This window comes from Puma concolor, chromosome C2 (assembly GCF_028749965.1).
Source record: "Puma concolor isolate L17-30 chromosome C2, mPumCon1.1.hap2, whole genome shotgun sequence".
NCBI classification, from domain to species: domain Eukaryota; kingdom Metazoa; phylum Chordata; class Mammalia; order Carnivora; family Felidae; genus Puma; species Puma concolor.
Genome location: NC_141675.1, coordinates 159,607,393 through 159,626,711, shown reverse-complemented (window position 1 = coordinate 159,626,711; position 19,319 = coordinate 159,607,393). Strand labels below are relative to the sequence as shown.

The window sequence follows — 19,319 nt, the reverse complement described above, 5'->3', positions numbered from 1 at the left end:
CCCCGCGGCGGGAGGGCTGCCTGATGGGGACCCTCCGGAGGGCCCCCTCTTCCACACAACTACTGCCCTAAATACACCCCAGCACGGGCGCCATCCGCCCGCAGGGTGTGGTGGGCTCCACGGCGGTGTGGGATGTTACTCCCTGACAAGTAAGAATGGAAACCAAGCCCCAGTCTGCACTGGGGGCCCCCACAGCCTGCACAGATGGCCAGGTGGCTGCCTGCGGGCCACTTGTGTCAGCCTGGGTGTTGTCCTCTGGGAAAATCTGTCCCTCTCTCTCATGCTCAGGATGAAGCTGGCCTTTGTGGGCAGCTCCGCCATGGGGGGGTCCTGCTCAGAGCCCCAAAGGCTTTGCTTGGCCAGGGTCATGATGCTCAGTAGGCATCATCACGGGACAGTCAGAAACATCCAATTTCACTATTAACAAAAGGGAGCAACTTTTAAAAAAAAAACTTAGAGTCCAAATGAAGTATGTTACAGTCTTGATGAGCTTTGGTAGAATTTCCTTTGATTATTCTGTGTCCAAAAGTACAGGCTTTTTACCTTGGGGTGGATGACATTCTCAAGTACCAGAAGTCTGCCAGATTCTGATAAATTCAACCCAATTCCTTGGTCAGAGGCAACCAAGGTCCTCCCTTGTCTGGCCAGGTGGCCGTCTTCCCTGGGAGCAGAGGCCACAGGGCCCAGGTCAGGTCAGCAACACCGCTTGCCAGAGGCAGAGGGTGGGGGCCAGGGCAGTGTCCCTGCTGGGAGTTCTCGAGACCAGGGCCCACTCAGGCCCAGCCCACACCCTGGGCTACCGGGTGTGACCTCACAGTGCCCCGACCTGAGACACAAAGTCATGTGGGCACAGGCTTAGTAGAGGGGATGACAGCTTCAACTCTGTAGTCCAAGCCACGCTGTGTGACCGTGGGCACACTGTGTGACCTTGAGCACAAGGTTTGACCTTGACATGATGCTCTGTACCCTTGGCCACTCTGTATGACCTTGGGAAATCTGTATGGCCTTGGCCGAGCTGTGTGACCTCGGGAACACTGCAGCCTCGCTGTAAATAAAGCAGGAAGGGCTGCTGTGGGGCCTGTGAGCTGACTCATGTCTGGGGTGATGATGGGCTCCTGGGGTGGGCCAGTCTTCAGTGTTTCTGCAGGTATGACCTAACGCCTCCAGAAACGTCTCTGTGCAGCTGGGATTCACTGCAGCCTCAGGTAAGACTCGCTTCATCACGGCAGAACCATGATTAAATGGAGCTCGAGGGAGTGGCGTTCTCACGGTGCCAGCAGAGACCTCTGTCTGGCCGTGCCCTGTCCCTGAGCTGGGCACCCCACCGACGGCAGCGCCCGCCATCCCAACACTGTGAGCTTGTGGTTCCCGGGCATGCCGATGTCCTCGGATAGGACAGAGGGCTTCTGAGCACAGCCCTCGGGGCTCCCCCGGGGTGCGGCAGGCACTGACGGGTGGGCTTTGCGGCGACCCCTGTGCTTTCCACGGGGCCCCGCTGACTCACCCGCACCAGAGGACAGGCCTCTCAGTGGCCACTTGAAGGGTGCGGGGCCCCCCGAACAGAGTCTGAAAGTCCGCTAACCTTTGCTCTGTTCGTCCAGCTCATTTTCACTTAAAAATGGGCCCAACTTCCCTAAGCACGGTGGTTCCCCCGACCCCTGAGAGCTCCGGGCCGGTAAGGGCGAGGCCCCACCTCAGCCCATTTGCGGGTCACGTTTGCCACGTGCGCTTCCTGGTCGAGTCTCGCGTCGGCCTCCCCGCCCGCGGGAAGACCGGGCGGTTCTAACCACAGCCCTGGGGTGTCAGCACCCGCAGCCAAAGGGGTCTAGCCTGCTTCTGCGGGGCCGCACCTGACCGTGAACACGGTGTGGGCCATGCCACCTGGGAGGAGTCCTGAGGAGGCCGAGAGTTTTAGTCCAATCCTTGTTATTGAACGTGGGAGGCCATGTCCCTCCCGGAGCCGTTCGTGTGGCTCAGCACGCGGACTTAGCACTCCGACGGACTCAGCACTCTGACGGGCCACCGCAGCTCAAGACGCGCGTGCTTCCTCGCCGCCTCGGGCATCCGCCGGTGCAGGCAGCACCCGGCCCGCTCCGTCTGTCCACGTGGCGCCTCCCGGGTCCCAGCAGCAGGGGATGGAGGGGAACCCAGAACGGCACCGACTGTCACCATGGCCAGTGGCTGGGGACCGTCAGGACACCAATATTTAGAAAAATATTTTTGACTTCACAAAATATTGTACTTCAGGAAAATAGAAACCATGCAAATTTTTTAGAGACTTGGGGGTGGATCCGAACGCCGAGCCGAGGACAAGAGGGGCGAGGGCACAGAGGCTGGGAGTCCACTGCTGTGGGCGCCTGGTGTTCGCCCTCCCTCATGGCCCTCGAGCCCGCAACGCCTGTCGGGGGCTGTCGCGTGACGCAGACACGCTTCACTTCAGCTTCGAGACCAGCAACTGCTGGCGGCCTCAGGGAGCCCTGCTGCATTTGGGGCAGAGGCTGACATTTAAATCTCAGGGGTTTCTCCCCCAAATGTCGAGAGGATTTTGTCTCGCTCAGCTGTCTTCTTTGCTTCTCCTTTGGTTTTAACCATTTTGTTTACTTCCTGTCTGTCTCTTACAACTGGGCGTTTCAGCGTGCTTTTCCTCCTCTGTGCCTTGGTGGGACCCTGACGCCTGCGGGTGTGATGAGCACAGGCCTCCCCCTCGTCCGTGGGCCGTGCTTACGGCCGCCCTTGTACTGGATGCCCCTCACGCCACAGACCGACGACCGGTGATGCAAGCGTCTCCTCACACGTCCCTTTCCCCGGCTCCCCAGCCACGAGGAGGGACATGCCAAAGGGGGCGGGCGGCGGGCGGCCGGCAGCTGTCCCTCTCCCGGCACCCGCACCCCCAGCACGGCTCTCGCTCCGGTCACGCTCCCGACCCCCGGCCCCCGGCCCCTGCACGGCCCCAGCCACGTGCCGCAGCCGACACGAAGAAGCCACAGCAGGTGTGGCTCGCGGGGCAGGCTGGCGGTGGTCCCTGGATGCCCAGACTGTACCTCCAGCATGACCACACAGATCTGCTTGACGCACTGGATGATGGCGTCGGGGGTCCCCGAGATGGTCACTGCCCGCTCCGTGGAGTTGGGCAGCATGTCCCCGGCCACCTGGACCTGGGCACCTGTGGACTGCAGAAATGAGACATTGGAGGGGACACGGCCTGAGCCAGGGCAGCGCTCCTGGGAGCTCGAGAGGGCGTGCTGAGGGTGCGGTGCACGGACGCCCCCCCCAACGGTGCCCCTTCATGCCCGCCTGGCACCCCAGCCCTCTGCCCATTCCCTGGGCGCCCATGGGGCGGGGCCGGTCGCCTTCAGCCCACCACTGCCCAGCGTGGCCTGGCACAGGGACAGCGACGCTGGACAAGAGGCATTTTAACCTGCAAGTGGCATTTGTAGAGACGGAGACAGAAATGGAGTCCCTTTTTTTAAATACATGGAATTTTATCTCCCCTGTGGAGTTTCAGGTCACAGAGAATGATGGACACTAGGAAAGCCTAAACTCTTTAGCTGTCTCTCCTTGACGGAATCATGACAGGGTGGCCACCCTCCTTACGGGAGACGGAAGGAGTTAGGCTTTCTCTGAACACGGCAACATGTGAGCATAAAGTCCATCCCTCACACCGGCTCCCTCCCTGCTGGGACAGCTCAGGCCGGCCAGTCCCTGGACGCACCTGCCTGGGGGCAGAGACCACGGCCTCTGTGGCCTAGAGCCGCATGACCGGGTGGCAGGAGGGCCCTGCCTGTCCCCGGTTGGGGTGCACAGCCCCCCTCACAGGCGCCCAGCGCCTCTGCGCGACACCTTTGTGCAAGTTCTAGGGGGTCCCACGTCCCACCCTCTGCTCTTTGGATGGCCCTCCCCTACCGTAAGCTCCATGCTGGCAGGGTTCGCAGTGCTGGGCCTCCAGGGGAGGGGGGGCGGGCTCTACCCTCCCAGCAGCGGGCACCAGCAGCCGGAGAAGGTTCTGTTACCTCCCTGATCTCCTTGATCTTGGAGCCGCCTTTGCCGATCAGGGACCCACACTGGCTGGCGGGGACCACCAGCCTCAGCGTCACTGGGGGCTTGCTGGTGGCAGGGCTGTTGCTCATAGAGTTAATGATATCCTGGGGAGGGAGAAAGACACGTGTGGGCCTACACAGCATGCCGCATACACGCCAGTGAGTGCAAAGGCCAGGCTCGGTGAGAAAGCACCTGAATGTGCTCCAGAGGCTGGCGGGGCAGGGTTCCTGCCCCCAGGGACACAGGGGCGGCGGGGGCAGCGAGAGGACAAGTGTGGGGACTCAAGTGTCCCCAGACGGAGGCGCCTGGCACACACACTGTGGCAAACGGCTGAGCGTCCAGAGGAAGGACACAGTGGACGGACTGGTGGACTGCAGAGGCTTGAAGGCCAGTCAGGCTCAGGAGGACAAGCAAGGAGAGGACAGCTGGGTCTGCAGAAGGGGACCCACACGTGCCAATCACTCGCAGACACGCAGGTCGTGGCTGCCGTGGTGCTGCCGTGGACAGGGCGCGACGCAGATCCAGGTGACACCCGGACTCAGGCCCTGCTTTGTCCTCAAGGCTGGGCAGGGCACGAAGGGTCTTGGACAGGCAGGGAGGCGCATTTTGGACAGAAAAACTTAACTCCCTGGCTTGAACACCTTCTGAGTAAAAATACCGAATGCATCTCTGAATAACTTTTGGCAAGTTGAACAATATTGGAAACACATGAAAACCTTGATCGAACTCACTGACAGGGCGCATAGACGTGCCACAGACACGCAAGTGTATGCGTGTTTATACGCGTCCACGGGAGAGTCCACGGGTCCCCGTGGCCAAGCGCACACGCCAGGGCAGCAGCCGCAGGGCACGGCTGGGGCTCTCGCTCAGGGCCGGGCTCACGGACACGGAGCGTGACGGCTGGCCTGTCACCAGGTGGCCTGCGGCCACGGGAGCCCCCGGGCGGTGAGGAGGTGACGGGGCGAAGGGTTGTGCCTTGCCCCCCCGCCGCGGGGTCTCTAGGGACACATCTCACCTCCTCAAACTTGTAGGCGATCATGGCAAAGGCCTTGAAGATGGCGTCGGTGGGGCCTGTGATGGTCACAATTCTTTCTGGGCAGTTTCCCTCAGAGATGTTGATCCTCGCGCCACTCTGGAAGGAGGTGAGCACAGCCCGGATGGGGTTAGAGCCACGGGTGGAACCTGGCTGGGGCTTCCAGGCCTTCTGACAGCCATGTGCAAACCTCCACACTAAACGGGGAGGCCGTCCGGGGCCATCCTTCAGAGCGGGGTCGGCCACCGTGCCCCCTGCCGCCCCTGGACACAGAAGCCCTGACGCAGGGGCACACACGGCGGAGGGAAGGGGCCTCTGACCCGCCAGGGGTGGCCTGGCCGGGGCTCCTGCAGGACAGGACTGCTGGCCTCGCTCCTCCCCCCCGCCCGCAGATGGGACGCCACCGAGTGCCAGCCAGCTCACCTCTTCACGCATCTTTTTCACTGTCTCTCCTTTCTGGAATAAAGATTCAGAAAACAGTCAAGGCGTCGCTCCGAGGTTCCACCGTGGGCGAGAGGCTCTGGCGTGGCAGTACGCGGGGCGCGGATGCCTGCCTCGTGCACCAGCGAGCAGCAGCCCTCACGGTGGGGCTAGAGCCTGACGCTGTGGCTCCCTGAAGCCCCCACCACAGCCCTGCGAGGGGCCCTTCGGGGAGGGGGGCTGGGGCGCCGGCTGGGCTCCTGCCCCGCAGAGGTCTTCACAGCCCTCATCTTCGTCACAGGCAAAGCAGGGCCAGGCCAGGGCAGGTGCCCCGAGGCTCTCGTGGAAAGACCTGGACCTGGACGCCAGGGGGCCTGGAGACGGTCACAGGCCGACCACGGGAGGCGGTGCCTCACCCCAGCCTCTCCCACATGCTTGAGGCTTCCAAATCCACTCTTGCTTTCCCCGAGGCACGTGTCTTTTATTTTGGAAGGGAGATTCCAGAGAGACCACCACCCACTGGCCAGAGGGGAGACTGCTCTGGAGAATGCCAGTGAATCGTGCTCACTGGGCCCTCACGCCCGGGAAGAAGGACAGGCCGCAGGGCAGCGGGGCGGGCTGCTATGGTGACTGGCTGGGGCCTGGCCAGGACGGGGCCCGGGGACGTCGCCTGCTGGGCTTTCAGAGAATCGCACGGGAGGCCCTGGACCAGCCTCACGGGGACTCAGGATTCCGCTGGAATCCTCAGGGCGGGGCACACACCACCACGTGGCACGTCGCCCAGCACAGGCCCGGGGCCCTGGCACCTCCTCTCAGGGACCGCAGCACAGGCAGAGCTCGCTCAGTAGTTACCTTCCCGATGATGCTTCCAACTTCCTACAGGAAAAGAATCACACAAAGTTGATGTCATAGAGCAGCTGCGGGAAAGGCCCGTGATGGACACCGAGACCCGTCCGTGTTGGAGCGAGGACAGGGTGTCAGGACTGTCAGGAAGGAGCGCAGTCGGGCCGCCTGTGTGAGGCCCTGGGTCTGGGGGCTCCCGGGTGCCCGTCTGACCTTGGTTAGACCCAGGCCTTGCCTCTGACAGACACATGGACAAGCAGAAGCCAGCGGCTGGCTCCATACAATTAAGTCAGGAGGCATTTCTATGCTCTTAGGGCCTTAAGAAACCAGGAAAGAAACAGATAAAACACAAAATCTTCCCCAATTTTGTGATGTAAAGATAATTAAGCACTGCTACTTGCCTTTTCACGTTTTAAAAAAGGATGAGTACTCTATGTGACCCGACCCGGGCTTCTAACACCACCCCCCACTCATAAGAGTCGGGGTTCCCTGGAGAAATGGCTGGTTCCAGGACTGAGGCAGGCAAAGTGCGAGGGAGTCAGGAGGATACAGGGGCCAGCTTGGAGAGGCTCCCAGTGACCGAGTCAGGGTCAATACGGGCATCAACATGAGTAATGACACAATGGGAATAATCTGAATAAAGCAGCAAACTGAGTCCACGGAGACAGGAATGAATGAGCGGATGAATGAATGTGCTGGAGTCTGACAACAGTGGGGGCCCACTGTGGGGAAGGACCAAAGGACCAGTGTCAGGCCCCTGATGCGAGAGCTCCTGTGACTTTGCTGCCAATGGTGAGGAAACATCAGGAAAGCCTCCCTGAGGAAGGATGGAAGGAGATTCCCCCAGGCTGAAGAGGAGGCGTGTCCGGGATGTGGAGGCCTGAATACCCTGACCCCCCACGCGTCCTGTTGTGAAGGGCAGGGCTGGGGCGACGGGTGGCCCGAACGGGGCCCGGGGTCGGGCGGCTGGGATGCATCAGTGTTGGCATCCTGACGTGGATGGGACACTGTGCCCTTGTTTGTAGGGAACACATACTCAGGTGTCCAGTGACAGGACATCAGGTCACAAGTACCCTCAAGGGTCTCCAGGAGAAACATGCTTTGGAGCGGGCTGTCACTGCTTTGTAAACCTGAGGTTGCCCAGGGCACACCCTCCCCTGCCTCCCAGCTGGTGGGATGCAGCGGCCTTGGGCTCTGTACCTTCCCATGCATCAGCAGACGGATTGTCAGGGTCACGTTCAGGCCGCCTTCTGAGACCTTCGACTCCATCTTTCTCCCAAAATGCGGCTGGGGGTAGTGGCTCAAGGTGCCGAGGGCGCCGTGAGGAAGGACAGATGGGGCCCAGATGGTGTCACCTGGAAAGAGAAGGCACGGCTGCTGCCGAGAACACCGTCAGTGGCCACCACAGTTCGGGGTGTCCTGGCCTACAAGGGCCTTTGGTCTCTGGAGGGGCGAGGGGGTACGGGTGGGTGGTGGGACAGGTCGAGGGAGGGTGCCGCCCTCACTCCTGCTCTGGTGACACACCAATGCTCACGGGGGGCAAAGGCTCCGGGAGGGCGGCCCAGTCAGCCAGAAGGTGTGGTCCTGGGACCCACCCTGCCTGACCTGCTGGGGCTTGGGGCACACGGCGGTGGGGGAAACAGGTTGGTGGGGAAACCTGGCAGGGACTGACCCAGGCCCCGCCGCTGACTCATGTGTGACCCCCGGCAGGTCACGCAAGCCCTCTGGCCTCAGCTTCCGCCTCTGCACCGAGGGAAACAGGAACAGCCCTCTCCCCTGGAGAGGAAAAGGGGTCAAGTGAGCCCTGGGATCCTCGCGTGGGTCTGCAGTGTCCGTTCTGTTCTGCTGTTATGTTAGTTCTGTGCAAACCCCATCACATCCGTGCCAGAAGCCCCGCCCTCTGGCTGTGACTCCCCTCGCCCTTAAAAAGCCAGGACATTACAGGTATTGGTGTTTCCTGTGTGCTTAGAGTCAAGGTTCCTTGGTAATCCCCGTCTCTAAAGTGGATCTAGAGTCTATTAACTAAGCTACTGAATGGCTGATGCTTTGGCATTATATTATTATAAAGTCTTTCCAGAAGACGCTTTAGGTATCACTATTCTACATCTAATTTCTGCAGACAATGGGTCCAGCGCTTCATCCCCCCGATATAATTAAGGCTTCACTTTATGATTTACAGGCACTCATGATGACAGTAGGCCTGCAGGGCCCGTGGGAAGAGTGACCAGACTGTCCTGCCATAGCCCTTCTCAGGGAGGGCCCAGTTCTCCTCCAGGCTGGACCATAGCGTACCGGGTGGTCTCAGAGACGGGTGCCAGTGAGGATGAGAAATGCGGGTCAGGCGGGCCAGGAGAGGGGCACAGCCAGGGGCGGGGGCAGGACTGGGAAGGGTCTCAGGACAGACGGAGAGGCCTGCAGAACCGGAACCAGGCCGGGCGCTGGAGGCCCTGTGGGCTCACCGGATCTGATGCTCTGCAGGCAGCAGGGGTCCTAGAGGTGGGCCGTTTGGGTGGCCTTCCTGGGGGGGCCACCAGTCAGGGCAGCACACGGAAGCCGGAGAGCCGCCTGCCTGCCTGCACACAGAGGGTCTCGGAGTGCAGGCTGTGGGGATGTCACAGGGTGTGGGGAAGTCGCCAGGCATTGGGGTCCCACAGGTGTCAGGGAGGAGCGAGAATGAGGGCAGGACAGGACACGGGGCACGAGCAGCCCCCATAGGAGGGGGCAGTGGCCCTAGTGTCTGGCATGAGGATGCCACCTGGAGGACAGAGGGAAAGAGGTCTGGCAGGGGGAGGTTCTGGATGACCTGGGGCCCAGGGGCTCCCAAGAGGGGCACCGGGTAGACCCCGCAGAATAGAGTGTCCCACATACACCTGCCCGAGTGCCCACCTGGGAGTAGGCGGGGCTGGCTGGGCCGTGAAGGACGAGGCCGGGGGACTCCGGGTGAACTCGGCCAGCACTCCCCACACACAGCCCCACGCTAGGTCTGAGGCCCTCAGGAACAGAAGTCCTGCGTGTGCCCCCCGCCCGGGCGTCTGGACACCAGCCCTCCGATGTAAGCCATAAGGACGTGAGGCTCCGTCCACATACAGGAGAGACCACAAGTTAAAAAAGCAAGACTTCCCTTTAACCTTCTAGGTTTTGGGGGGTACAAAAATATTTTTTTCCTCATCAAAACATTTCCGCTGAAAAATATGCTACAAGGAAAATACAAAAATAAAGCACAGAAACCGCACATTCTCACTCTCTGGGTGATGCGTGCAATCGATGTGTCCATACGACAGCCACTGACACATTTCCACACTCACAAACAGTGTGCTATTCTACCCGTGCAGATGTATCCACAGGTAACTTCAACAACTCTAACCATCAGTCCTAATTATGGATGATAAAACGATGCTTTTGAGCAACACGGATTCTGACATGAAGGCGTAGGGCGTAGCGAACACAGGTTTTAAGAAGTCTATCTCCACTGTCCAATGTGGAAGCCACTACTGCTTGTGGCTATTCACCCCTGAAACAAGAAGCCCACGAGTCACACGCTACGTGTTGAAGAGACGGCCCCGCGTGGCTGGTGGCTGCGCATGGGAGAGCACGGCAGAGGACACTAGCGCCAGGGCACAGCTCTGTTGGACGGCGCGGCGCGTGTGGGTGCGTTGGCAGGTCTGGCTGGGGGCGCCACGGAGGAAAGAGCCCAGACAGGAGAGGAGACAACCCGGCTCAGATGATCCCAGGGGCACCGAAAATACACGGCGCCCCTCCTGCACAGCCTCCCTGCAGCGAGCTGAGGCACCAGCACCAACTGGGCAGATCGTGTGCTGGCCAGGCGGGGACGCACGGCCTCCTTTGTAATTAGAAACATCTCCCGTGTCGGGGGGACAGCGGGGCCCCACGGCCTCCATTACGCAAATGTTTCCAGCCCGCAGTGGAGAAAGTGGGTCAGCGAGGGCCAGCGGGCCTTCAGGCTCCAGGCTGTCGACTGCCATCAGTCACACGGGCCAGTGAGCTGCTGCAGAGGCCAGTGCCTTCCTCTGTCATGTGGCCGACAGTGAGCAGCAGTGCCCTCTGCAGACTGCTGGGGACGAGGAGCAGCCCCCGGTGGTAGTTAAAGTCAACTGCGACTCAGTGCCCTTGACCCTGAAGAACCCACCCTGTGTCAGCGGCCGAGGGACCTGCGCTGGCGGATCCCCCAGGGTCATGACTTCTGGCAGATGGGGGGCCATCCTGCTGGGCCCTGGGACACCAGTTCATCAGGGGCGGCCCCCCAGAGTGCCCGGGCCTACGCTCATCTCAGGGGCCACCCCTGCAGCAGAGTCCAGGGGCAGTACTGTGGGCTGCCCCTGAGTGCACAGCAGCGCTCAGGTCACACTCACCCGAAACCAAATTGACGGGAAATCTGCCAGAAAAAAATCTCTTTGTGTGACTCACTCGTCCCCACATGTGGCGTTCCAGAAGGCAGATCTCTTGTGCCAGCAAGGACCCCACCTTGTGTTCTGTGCATGCTGGGAACTTAGTATATTTGTAATCCACCTAGTGGGAGGGAGAGGAGACACAGGCACGGTCCCCTGCAGGGCCGAGGGCCGAGGAAGGACCCTCCCCTTCTTTCCCAGCTGAACCGGCCGGAGGAAGCCGGTCGGGTTGCCTGTGCTGACACCGTCCGCAGATGTGCCTTGGCTGAAACAGCCCACGCCTGACCCCCACAGCCAGGCACAGCCGACGTGAGCCACCATGGCACGTCTGACCCAGCCAGACTTCCCAGTCATCCGTCTGTTTGTCTCTGCGCTCCTGCATTCCAGCTACAGGCCCAAACCTGGGGGTTCAGTATCTCCCCTCTCTGGCCCTTGTCGCATTCATTAACAAATCCCAACACATGGATGCAGAGTTAATGAATTCATCTTTTCTAGTTTCTTAGGGAAAAGCCTGATGCCATCAGTTTAAAACCTTAGTTCTTACCTAATATAGGTGTCTAGTTCTATAAAATTTCTCTCTGCATGTGGCTTTAGCGGCATCCCACCGATTTTGATATTCGTGCTTTTTTCACTCATTTCAAAATACTTTCAAATTTCTTTTTATTTCTTTTTTGATTCATGGGAAATTGTGAAGTATGTTACTGAATTTTCAAATACTTGGAGATATTCTAGAATATCTTTCTCTTGTTGATCTCTAGTTAAACCTGTTATGGTTAGAAAACACACCTATGACACCTGAGATCCTTTCTGTGTACTAAGACCTGCTTATGGACCGACCATGGTCTGTCCTGGTAAACGTGCACTCTTGTGTTGGGGGGAGTGTTCTCGAAGCCCGGGGTAGCACCGCCAGTCCTCCGTGGTCCTGTCCCGTTCTGGGGGCGCCAGGGACGCGCCTCCTTCCTGCACCCCAAGCTCTGTCATCAGCATTGCACGGTCTAGTGCCGTGGCCTTCGGTGGATGGACTGACAGACTCCTTTGTCATTGTGAGAGATTTCTTTATGTCCGGCCATGTTCTCAGCTCTGAAATTTTCTTTGTCTGTTATTAGTGTAGTGACCCAGCTTTCTTCTGATTGGTGTAGCATGGCGTATCTCCTTCCATCTTTTATTTTTAACCTATTTGTGTCTTTACATTTAAAGTGAGTTTCTTGCAGGCAGTTGAACCTTGCCTTCTTATCTTATTCGACAATCTCTGCTTTTTAACTAGGGGTGTTTTGACCATTGACAGTGACCGTTGAGGTGGTCGAGTTTGAAGCCATCATTCTACTATTTGTTTTCTATTTTTACCGTCTGTTCTCTGTTTCCCCACTTCTTTTTTTATTAAATTTATTTATTTATTTTGAGAGGGAAAGTGCAAGTGGGAGAGAGGCAGAGAGAGAGAGAATCCCAAGTAGGCTCCACACTGTCAGCCCAGAGCCCTGTGCGGGGCTTGAACTCATGAACGGTGAGATCACGACCTAAGCCGAAATCAAGAGTCAGGTGCTTAACTGACTGAGCGACCCAGTCGCCCCTGTTTCCCCATTTCTATTGTTTTTTTCCTCTGCCATCTTTGGAATGAATTGCATACGTTTCATGATTCCACTTTTACCTCCTTTGTTCACTTCTTAGTTACAACTCTCTGTTTCGTTACCTTAGCGGTTGTTTTGGGGCTGACACTGCTCATGTTTAATTCATCACAGTGCAGTCCGACTGCCACTTAGTGGTGTGTAAAGACCTCACGTGGGTTGGTAACTGTGCCTCTGTCTGCCCTCTTGTCCTCTGCACCGTCGCTGTGGCATACTTTGGTTCTTCTAGGTTATAAACCAACATTACAATTTCTCATGTAAACACTCAATTATCTTCTAAAAGAACTTAGAGGCAGATGCCTGGGGGACTCAGTCCGTTAAGCCTCTGATGCTTGATTTCGGCTCAGGTCATGATCTCACGGTTCGTGGGATCGACTTCTGTGTTGGGCTCCGTGCTCGTAACATGGAGCCTGCTTGGGATTCTCCCTCCTCTCAAAATAAAAAACATTAAAAAGAGGGATTTAGAGGATAAGAAAAGAACGACTTCATACTTACTCATGTGATGCCCATCCCTTGGTGTAGACTCAGATTTCTAGCTGCTACCATTTTTCTTCTACGTGAAGCATTTCCCTTAATAATTCTTAATAATTTTTGTAGCGCGAGCGTGCTGGTGGTCATGTGGAGTCTGTTTCCGTAGGTGTGGATGGCATGCGTCACTGTCACTCAGCATGAAGGAGTCTCACCCGCCCAGAGCCCCGGGGCCGCGGCGCTCTCTCCGGGCCCAACGCCCTGCCTAGGCTGCTGGCGGGGAGAAGCCCACCGCGCCCTCTTCCTTTCTCCCTCTGTCACATGCCCTCTTCCACGGCACACTTAGGGGCTTCTCGTAATCGCTGGCTTTGAACGGTTCACTCGCCACGTGCCTTCTGGTGGTCTCCGTTGCTCGTTCACACTCCTGGCCCTGCCTCTCCCCCACTTCCAGGGCCCCCAAACGCATGTCTGTTGGCCGCTTGAAGTTGAGCCAAGCTCACCGATGCTCTGTTCGCTTCCTCCTGCCCTCTGTCTGTGTCTCGCGTGGACAGGTTCTACTTCTGTCCGGGAGTTTACTCATCTTCTGCTCTGCAGCTCCCGCTCTGTGGCTAAACCCACCCAGGGCACTTTCCATCTCAGATCCTGGACTTTTCACCCCAGAAACTCAACCTGCGTCCTTTGTCGTGTCTTCCACGTCCCCATTTAACGCACTTGACCCTTTGCTTCTTGAACATGCGGTTTACAGTTTTGATAATGGCTTCAACGTCCACGTCCTGCAGGTGTACAACTGTCACCGCCGAGTCTAGGTCAGGGAGGGGAACACCGAGCGGGGGGAGCACAGACCACCGCTGGCTGTGACGAGAGCTCTTTCTCCGCGGCTCAGCGGACAGGTGCTCTGCGGGCCTCGGTCGGACCTGGTCTCCTGGGGCCGCACGGCCAGCCAGCCGGGAACCAGGGACACGGGAGAGCTGCCTCACGGGAGCCCGTAGACCGAGCCACCTCTTCCAGCTCGGCCGCTCTCTCCGTCCCATGTGTGGGCACACGGCCGGGGTGCGAGGGCAGAAACGGTTTGATCTGTAATCGACAGTCCGGATCTGAAACTCCCCGGCTTCCAAGCGCACGGGAGACAGAAATCCATCCCAAACTGCTTTGTGCGGCCGGTCTGGGGACCCTGCTGGCGGGAATCCTGGAACCCACATTAAAGGAAGCTGCGGGTGAGGCTGGGCTGCAGGAGCAAGAACTGGCGATGGGAGGCCACGGCGTGCTCCGTTCGCTCCCGTGGGGAAAGCCTGGAGACGAGGCCCCCGCGAAGGCTCCAGACACACACAGCTCGTGTCTCCTGCCGCCAGGCAGGGACAGACCGCTCCCGGAGTCCCGGACTCCGGCAGCCCGGCGTGGGTCGCGGGCCGGGGGCTGAGATGCCGGGTCACGTGGCCCGGACTCTGCACGGGACCCGCCGCTCCGTGTGGAGCGCCTCCAGGGTAAGTGGGCCCCCTGGTTGGAGCTGGCCTCACTCACTCAGCAGCCTTCGTGTGCGGCATCTGTCGTAAGGGCACCCCGCTCTTCAAAGGTGCTCGCCCTTCAGTGCCAGGCCGGGGAGAATCTGGGGACGAGGGCGAGGGTCGTGATACTGTCGTGCTCTGTGTCCGGGCGAGCCCTGCGGGCACTGAACGGCTCTTCCCTCATCAGGCCGAGGAGCACTCCCACAGCACGTATCTGTGGCCGTGAAGTAGCACCACCTGCACCGTGGGAGAGGGGGCGGCCGTGACCGGGCTGCTTGCCGGCAGTCGTGAGGCCAGCGAACAGCACCAGGTCCGTGGGCGCTGCTGCAGGGGTGGGGCTGGGGGTGCCGGGAGGTCAGGGGAGGGGCTGATGCGACACTGGGGGAGCAGGTTGAGTCCCCACGCTGCCACGCTGCCTGTGGGGACTGCTGGGTCGGCCCACGCTAAGGACTTTCTGCTCCTCGGCTCCCGTGCGGGCCAGTCTGCAGCCAGAGGGGCCCCCTGAGTGGGGCTCCCGGGAAGCCAGACCCCCAGCTCCCCACCTGCATGGCTGGAGCGCGTCTTGGCAGGGGAGGCACGAGGAGGGAGGTGAACAGGAAAGTCCTCACAATTGCTAAACCGACCCCAGGCTCTGTGTCACGTGATGACTTCTCTCTAGTCAAGGGGAACACAAAGCAGAAGGTGTTGGTATCTGTGCTGAGGCCCGGGCAGCCCAGGGGGCTCGTGCTCCACGGCCCGCAGCCCCTCACAGCTTCCCTGGCAGCACTCGCTTTGTCTGCAAAGATGGAGCGGACCCAGGTGGGGACACGCAGGAAGCAAACATGCCAGGGTCACCCGATGTGCACATGTGACAGTCATCCGTGTATAGATTCTGTCCGCATGCGATGCAGTCATTAACATTTCCCTTTAAATCCAGGACGGCTTTAGGAAGTCGGCCGCGGTCTGTACTCAGGAGGCCGGCAGATGCCGACAGTACATGGGGTGCTGACGCTGAGCGAGCATCAGCAACAGGGAAGGTGCCCGGGAATGCTCGCTGAGGGCCCTTCCCTGGAGGCCTGCTCCCCAGCCACACAGCCCGCCCACTGTTCTCTGCACGGACACGCTGCGTGTGCACAGCACAAGAGCCGGGCCGTTGGGATGGCACCCCCACGGGGGGAGCTCTGGCCTGCTGGCCCCTGGAGCCCTCCTCTGTCCTCTGGCTGGACCTGTCCTTGCTGGTTGGCACCTGCTGATGCCTCTACTTCTGACACTCTATGAGGTAAAGGACTTGCCTGGGGCATGTGGACAGGCGGGGCCCACACAGCCGGCCCCAGCATCCGTGCTCTTGACAGAAATGCCTTAAAGGGGGGTGGCAAGGCATCTTGCCTCCGGGAAGACGGAGCACAGCACCTTCCCCTAATGACAACGAAAACTCTGGATATTACGTATAGAGCGAACACAGGAAGATCCCGAAAAGCTGAGAGAAAGAGACAGCAGCACACCGGCGGGCCACAGAGTGACATGGTGCTGAATTTCCGGCTTTCTCTTTGCATCTTGACCTCAGACTTGGGGGAGGAGACCAGCAACCTGGAAACACCAATGGACACAGTCCAAAAAAAAGCATCAACAAAGCCCACTGCCTCCAGCAAAAGGACCAGAAAAGACAGCCCAGCAAGAATGAACACTTGAGACAATAATGACTCCGCTCCAGTAGCCCTACCAATGCCAGCAGAGGCTGAGTGGGGGGCCTCACCAGGCCGGAACGATGCTCTCTAATACCATACTGGGTGTCAGCAGAGGGGCAGGGGAGCAGGGACCTCATCCCCGCCAGGCAGTAACAGGCCGCTCTACCCCGTGGTGCCCTGGCCAAGGAGGTGTCAGCGGAGGCCCAGTGGGGAGCTACGACTCTCACCTGCCACAAGTAATGGGAGGCTCCTCAATCTCCAGGTACCAACAGAGGGGCGCCTGCACCCCCACGCCCTCCTGTAAGTAATGAGGCAGCACCCCTCCGTTTCCTTGCCGGAGTAGTGTCGAAGGCAACCAGGGGAAACAGGAGGTTTGAGTAATAGTCAGGTTCGTGACATAATATCCAAAATATCTAGGTTTCACACCAAGAACCAGAGAGATCTCAAGCTAAATGAAAGATGATCAGCAGACACCAACACTGAGATGACAGAGATGTTAGAACTGTCTGACAAAATTCCAAAGCAGTCATGATAAAAATGCTTCAATAAGCAATTAAGAATATTTTTAATCAAATGAAAAAAATATAAAGTCTCAGCAGAGAAACAAAATTCTCACCAAAAAAAAAAAAAAAGGAAGATATAAAGAACTAAATAGAAATGACAGTACTGAAAAATACAGTAGAGGAATGAAGGGGTCCAAGGAAAGAACCAGTGAACTGTGAGAATAATTTTCATCTGAATAATAGAGTGAAAATAGACTTGAAAAAAAGAGAACTGGGGTGCCTTATCTGCCATAAGTTGCAGATACAATGTAGTATCTGGAGCAACCTGTAAAAGGCTACACAAAGAGGTATACTCAAAAACACTATCAATAAACCAAGATGGAATTAAAAAAGAAATTCCGAAACCCACAGGAAGGCAGGAAATAAGAAAACAAACAAAACACAGACAGAAAAAACCAGAAAACAAAATATAAAACGGGAGGGGCACCTGGGTGGCTCATTTGGTCGAGCATCTGACTTTGGTTCAGGTTATGAGCTCCTGGTTCGTGAGTTCAATCCCTACACTGGGCTCTCTGCTGCCAGCGCAGAACTTGCTTCAGATCCTAATGTTCTCTCTCTCTGCCCCTCCCCTGCACTATCTTGCTCTGTCTCAAAAGTAAATAAACATTTAAAAAAAATGAATAAAATGGCAAGTTTAAGCCCTAACATCCCCCAAATTATACGAAATATAGTCTAAATACACCAATTAAAAACAGACAATGGCAGAGTAGATTAAGAAATGCGACTCAGTCATATGCTGCCTATAAGAAACTCACTTCAAACAGGGCAATATAAGTAGATTGAAATAAAAAATCATGGAAAAAGTTGTGTCATGTAACCATTAATCAAAAGAAAGCAGGGGTGGTTATATTAATAGCAGATAATAAGAAGGGTTGGCAAGGATGTGAAGAAAAGGGAACCCGTGCACTGTTGGTGGGAACGTAACTGGTGCAGCCACTGTGGAAAACGGTATGAAGCTTCCTCCAAAAATTAAAAGTAGAAATACCATGTGATCCAATAATTCCACTTCTGAGTATCTGAAGAAAATAAGAACAGCCATTCAAAGAGATATATGCGCCCCCAGGCTTAATGCAGCATTATTTACAATAGTCAAGACACGGAAGGAAGCCGAGCATCCACTGATGGATACACGGATGAAAAAGATGCGGTATACGTACACCGTGGGATATTACTCAGCAATACGAAAGAATGAAATCTAGTCATTTGTGACAATATGGATAGACCTTGAGAGTATTACGTTAAGTGAAATAGAGAAAAACAAATACTGTATGACTTCATGTATATGTGGAATCTAAAAAACAAGACAAACAAACAAAATAATGAAGAAATAAATTCATACATACAGGAAACAAATTGTCAGTTACCAGAAAGGGGAGGGCTGGAGGGGGGGAACCAAACTAAGGGAAGGAGATTAAGAGGTACACTCTTCCAGTTATAAAATAGATAAGCCAAGGGGATGTAAAGTATAGCATAGGGAGTATGGTCAGTAACATTGTAAAAATGGCATGGTGACTAATCATGTGGATAATTTTGTAACATACAGAAATCTTAAATCCAAAAAAATGTAAACCTATTCATCAAATTAAGTATTAAAACGATTATGTACACCTGAACTTAATAAGATATTATATCTAAACTATACTTCAATTAAAAATAGACTTCAAAGCATCAAAAATTATCAGAGACAGGGACATTATAAAATGATAAAAGGATCAATCCACGAGGAAGCAATAGCAACCCTAAATGTGTAAAAATCAAATACCAGAGCTGTAAAATATACGAAACAAAAACTGATAGAACAAAAAGGAAAAATATACATATCCACAATTAGAGCTGAAGATTTCACTACTCGATCTCAACAATGGAAAGAACCAGGCATAAAACCAGCAGGGATAGAGAAGAACTCACAGCACCATCAATCGGTAGGACCTAGTCAACATTTATGAACACTGTCTCTGACAACAGAAGAATACACGTTCTTTTCAAGCACCCACAGAAAATATACTAACACGGTATTTGTTCACTATAAACAGTTTGTTCACCATAAAACAAACCTCAACAAGTTGAAAATAATTAAAATCATATAGTGTGTGCTCTGATCACAACTGACTCAAACCAGAAATCAGTAACAGAAAGATAGCAGGAAAATCTTGAAGTACCTGGGAACTAAAACAACGCACATCCAAATACTCCTTGGGAAAAAAGAGGAAATCTCAAGGATCATAAAAAAAAAAATACATTGACCTGAATGAAAATAAAAATAATCACACCAAAAATCGTGGGACACAACGGAAGCAGTGCCTACAAGAAAGCTTGTGGCACAAAATACATACATTGGAAAAGAGAAAAAAAAGTCTCAAATCAATAATCTAAGCTCTAATTTTAAGACTCTAGAGAAAGAAGAACAAAATAGATACAAGCAAACAGAAGGAGGGAAGAAAGAAATCACTGAAATTATAAACAGAAAAATTAAAGAAAATCAATGAAATCAAGAGCTGATTCTTTGAAAAGATCAATGAAATTGACAGACTTATACAAAGAGTGACAAAGAAGAAAAAAGTTAGACAAAATAATACAAAGAATGAAACAGCAGCTATCACAAAGAGCCTGGTAGACATCAGAGGGATAAGGGATACTAAGAACAACTCGACACACATAAATTGACTTAGACAAACTGACCTCTTCCTGGAAAAAGACAAACTACCCCAAATCATTCCATATGAAAATTTGCATAGCCCTACATTAGTATTATGAAATTGA

General features: G+C 55.6%; 1 protein-coding gene across 15 annotated transcripts in view; it reads right to left on the bottom strand.

The window, feature by feature from the left end:
* PCBP3 (poly(rC) binding protein 3) overlaps positions 1 to 19,319 on the bottom strand; it is a 271,138-nt gene that overhangs the window by 22,771 nt on the left and 229,048 nt on the right. For all 15 annotated transcript variants that reach the window (XM_086676185.1, XM_086676191.1, XM_086676192.1 and 12 more), the window contains 6 exons: positions 7,535 to 7,689; positions 6,344 to 6,367; positions 5,495 to 5,527; positions 5,054 to 5,170; positions 4,011 to 4,142; positions 3,042 to 3,170 (listed from right to left, as the gene is read on the bottom strand). In XM_086676185.1, the coding sequence (XP_086532311.1) occupies positions 3,042 to 3,170; positions 4,011 to 4,142; positions 5,054 to 5,170; positions 5,495 to 5,527; positions 6,344 to 6,367; positions 7,535 to 7,689 (590 nt within the window). The remainder of the gene's footprint in view (positions 1 to 3,041; positions 3,171 to 4,010; positions 4,143 to 5,053; positions 5,171 to 5,494; positions 5,528 to 6,343; positions 6,368 to 7,534; positions 7,690 to 19,319) is intronic.